This window comes from Oncorhynchus masou, chromosome 8 (assembly GCF_036934945.1).
Source record: "Oncorhynchus masou masou isolate Uvic2021 chromosome 8, UVic_Omas_1.1, whole genome shotgun sequence".
In the NCBI taxonomy this organism is placed as follows: Eukaryota; Metazoa; Chordata; class Actinopteri; order Salmoniformes; family Salmonidae; genus Oncorhynchus; species Oncorhynchus masou.
The window spans coordinates 6,232,855-6,236,743 of NC_088219.1; the positions used below are offsets into that span (position 1 = coordinate 6,232,855).

Here is a 3,889-nt window from a genome sequence, read left to right on the forward strand (position 1 = left end):
ACATTATGAGAGGAGGATGGACAGCCCTGTGGAGAACAAACCAACACTATGAGAGGAGGATGGACAGCCCTGTGGAGAACCAACCAACATTATGAGAGGAGGATGGACAGCCCTGTGGAGAACAAACCAACACTATGAGAGGAGGATGGACAGCCCTGTGGAGAACACACCAACATTATGAGAGGAGGATGGACAGCCCTGTGGAGAACCAACCAACATTATGAGAGGAGGATGGACAGCCCTGTGGAGAACCAACCAACATTATGAGAGGAGGATGGACAGCCCTGTGGAGAACAAACCAACATTATGAGAGGAGGATGGACAGCCCTGTGGAGAACCAACCAACACTATGAGAGGAGGATGGACAGCCCTGTGGAGAACAAACCAACACTATGAGAGGAGGATGGACAGCCCTGTGGAGAACAAACCAACACTATGAGAGGAGGATGGACAGCCCTGTGGAGAACCAACCAACATTATGAGAGGAGGATGGACAGCCCTGTGGAGAACAAACCAACACTATGAGAGGAGGATGGACAGCCCTGTGGAGAACCAACCAACACTATGAGAGGAGGATGGACAACCCTGTGGAGAACCAACCAACACTATGAGAGGAGGATGGACAACCCTGTGGAGAACCAACCAACACTATGAGAGGAGGATGGACAGCCCTGTGGAGAACCAACCAACACTATGAGAGGAGGATGGACAACCCTGTGGAGAACCAACCAACATTATGAGGGGAGGATGGACAGCCCTGTGGAGAACAAACCAACACTATGAGTGGAGGATGGACAGCCCTGTGGAGAACAAATCAACATTATGAGAGGAGGATGGACAGCCCTGTGGAGAACACACCAACACTATGAGAGGAGGATGGACAGCCCTGTGGAGAACACACCAACACTATGAGAGGAGGATGGACAGCCCTGTGGAGAACAAACCAACACTATGAGAGGAGGATGGACAGCCCTGTGGAGAACCAACCAACATTATGAGAGGAGGATGGACAGCCCTGTGGAGAACCAACCAACACTATGAGAGGAGGATGGACAGCCCTGTGGAGAACCAACCAACACTATGAGAGGAGGATGGACAGCCCTGTGGAGAACCAACCAACATTATGAGAGGAGGATGGACAGCCCTGTGGAGAACCAACCAACATTATGAGAGGAGGATGGACAGCCCTTTGGAGAACCAACCAACACTATGAGAGGAGGATGGACAGCCCTGTGGAGAACCAACCAACACTATGAGAGGAGGATGGACAGCCCTGTGGAGAACCAACCAACATTATGAGAGGAGGATGGACAGCCCTGTGGAGAACCAACCAACATTATGAGAGGAGGATGGACAGCCCTGTGGAGAACAAACCAACATTATGATAGGAGGATGGACAGCCCTGTGGAGAACCAACCAACACTATGAGAGGAGGATGGACAGCCCTGTGGAGAACAAACCAACATTATGAGAGGAGGATGGACAGCCCTGTGGAGAACCAACCAACATTATGAGAGGAGGATGGACAGCCCTGTGGAGAACCAACCAACATTATGAGAGGAGGATGGACAGCCCTGTGGAGAACCAACCAACATTATGAGAGGAGGATGGACAGCCCTGTGGAGAACCAACCAACATTATGAGAGGAGGATGGACAGCCCTGTGGAGAACCAACCAACATTATGAGAGGAGGATGGACAGCCCTGTGGAGAAACAACCAACATTATGAGAGGAGGATGGACAGCCCTGTGGAGAACCAACCAACATTATGAGAGGAGGATGGACAGCCCTGTGGAGAACCAACCAACATTATGAGAGGAGGATGGACAGCCCTGTGGAGAAACAACCAACATTATGAGAGGAGGATGGACAGCCCTGTGGAGAACCAACCAACATTATGAGAGGAGGATGGACAGCCCTGTGGAGAACCAACCAACATTATGAGAGGAGGATGGACAGCCCTGTGGAGAAACAACCAACACTATGAGAGGAGGATGGACAGCCCTGTGGAGAACCAACCAACATTATGACAGTTTTTTTTTAAACACACACACACACACACACACACACACACACACACACACACACACACACACACACACACACACACACACACACACACACACACACACACACACATACACACATACACACACACACACTCTTAGAGATTAACATGTACCTGAGAAAGCGAGGAGGAGGAACAAGGTTTGGTCCATCCCTGGAGATTGGAGGGAAAACAAATGTTAACTAGAACTTCTACCAACAACATGGAGACATGATACAGATGGTACTAGAACTTCTACCAACAACATGGTGACATGATACAGATGGTAACTAGAACTTCTACCAACAACATGGTGACATGATACAGATGGTACTAGAACTTCTACCAACAACATGGTGACATGATACAGATGGTAACTAGTACTTCTACCAACAACATGGAGACATGATACAGATGGTAACTAGAACTTCTACCAACAACATTGTGACATGATACAGATGGTAACTAGAACTTCTACCAACAACATTGTGACATGATACAGATGGTAACTAGAACTTCTACCAACAACATGGAGACATGATACAGATGGTACCTAGAACTTCTACCAACAACATGGAGACATGATACAGATGGTAACTAGAACTTCTACCAACAACATTGTGACATGATACAGATGGTAACTAGAACTTCTACCAACAACATGGTGACATGAAACAGATGGTAACTATAACTTCTACCAACAACATTGTGACATGATACAGATGGTAACTCGAACTTCTACCAACAACATGGTGACATGATACAGATGGTAACTAGAACTTCTACCAACAACATGGTGACATGATACAGATGGTAACTAGAACTTCTACCAACAACATGGTGACATGATACAGATGGTAACTCGAACTTCTACCAACAACATGGTGACATGATACAGATGGTAACTAGAACTTCTACCAACAACATTGTGACATGATACAGATGGTAACCAGAACTTCTACCAACAACATGGTGACATGAAACAGATGGTAACTAGAACTTCTACCAACAACATGGTGACATGATACAGATGGTAACTAGAACTTCTACCAACAACATGGTGACATGATACAGATGGTAACTAGAACTTCTACCAACAACATGGTGACATGATACAGATGGTAACTAGAACTTCTACCAACAACATGGAGACATGAAACAGATGGTAACTAGAACTTCTACCAACAACATGGTGACATGATACAAATGCATTAAGTGTTATGAAAAGTAATGACTGATAACACAAACATAAAGTGCTCCAGTATTAATATGTAAATAGTCTATAATCACAGTTTGAAGGAGCATTTCATGCACAGTATGCACATCCAGACTAGTATTTTCTGGTTTTCAAAAATATATATTTACAAACTTACAATAAGTCTTTAATAAATAATAATACACATTCACTAAATGTCTTGTACTTCATTCTTTCAACAGGCATACATGCAGAGATATTAGATAAATCATTATACCTGATGTTTGCTGTTGTTGTAGATGCGGTCTTTGTTGTTGTGTTATTCTGTTGTCAGCTCTACCTCTCCCTCTTTCTCTCTCCTAATGGTTGTGTCACCTCTAGGGCAGGTGGATGTTATACAGGTGCATTTCAACTCCTGTACTTCCTGTTACCCAACTTCATATTGTAGTGATGGATGGATGAATGACATCTCTATTGGTTGTTTAGTCTTTCTTCTTCCTGGTTAAAGAAAACAAATTTTGAAGGAACAAATGCAGCACACATGCAAATGCAAATACTAACACAACACTGTTCTCTCTCACAGTCCCTCACACACGCACGCGCACGCACACACACACACACACACACACACACACACACACACACAC

The 3,889-nt window shown here is 45.1% G+C and overlaps 1 protein-coding gene across 2 annotated transcripts in view; it reads right to left on the reverse strand.

Moving 5' to 3' along the window:
* LOC135543838 (C-type mannose receptor 2-like) overlaps nt 1-3,661 on the reverse strand; it is a 6,799-nt gene extending 3,138 nt beyond the window's left edge. The window contains exons 1-2 of one of the 2 annotated variants that reach the window (XM_064971164.1): nt 3,520-3,661; nt 2,183-2,221 (exon numbers count right to left, since the gene is read on the reverse strand). In XM_064971164.1, the coding sequence (XP_064827236.1) occupies nt 2,183-2,219 (37 nt within the window). In that variant the 5' untranslated portion in view covers nt 2,220-2,221; nt 3,520-3,661. The remainder of the gene's footprint in view (nt 1-2,182; nt 2,222-3,519) is intronic. The other variant, XM_064971163.1, reaches the window with a different exon arrangement.
* Between the last annotated feature and the right edge of the window lie 228 nt (nt 3,662-3,889).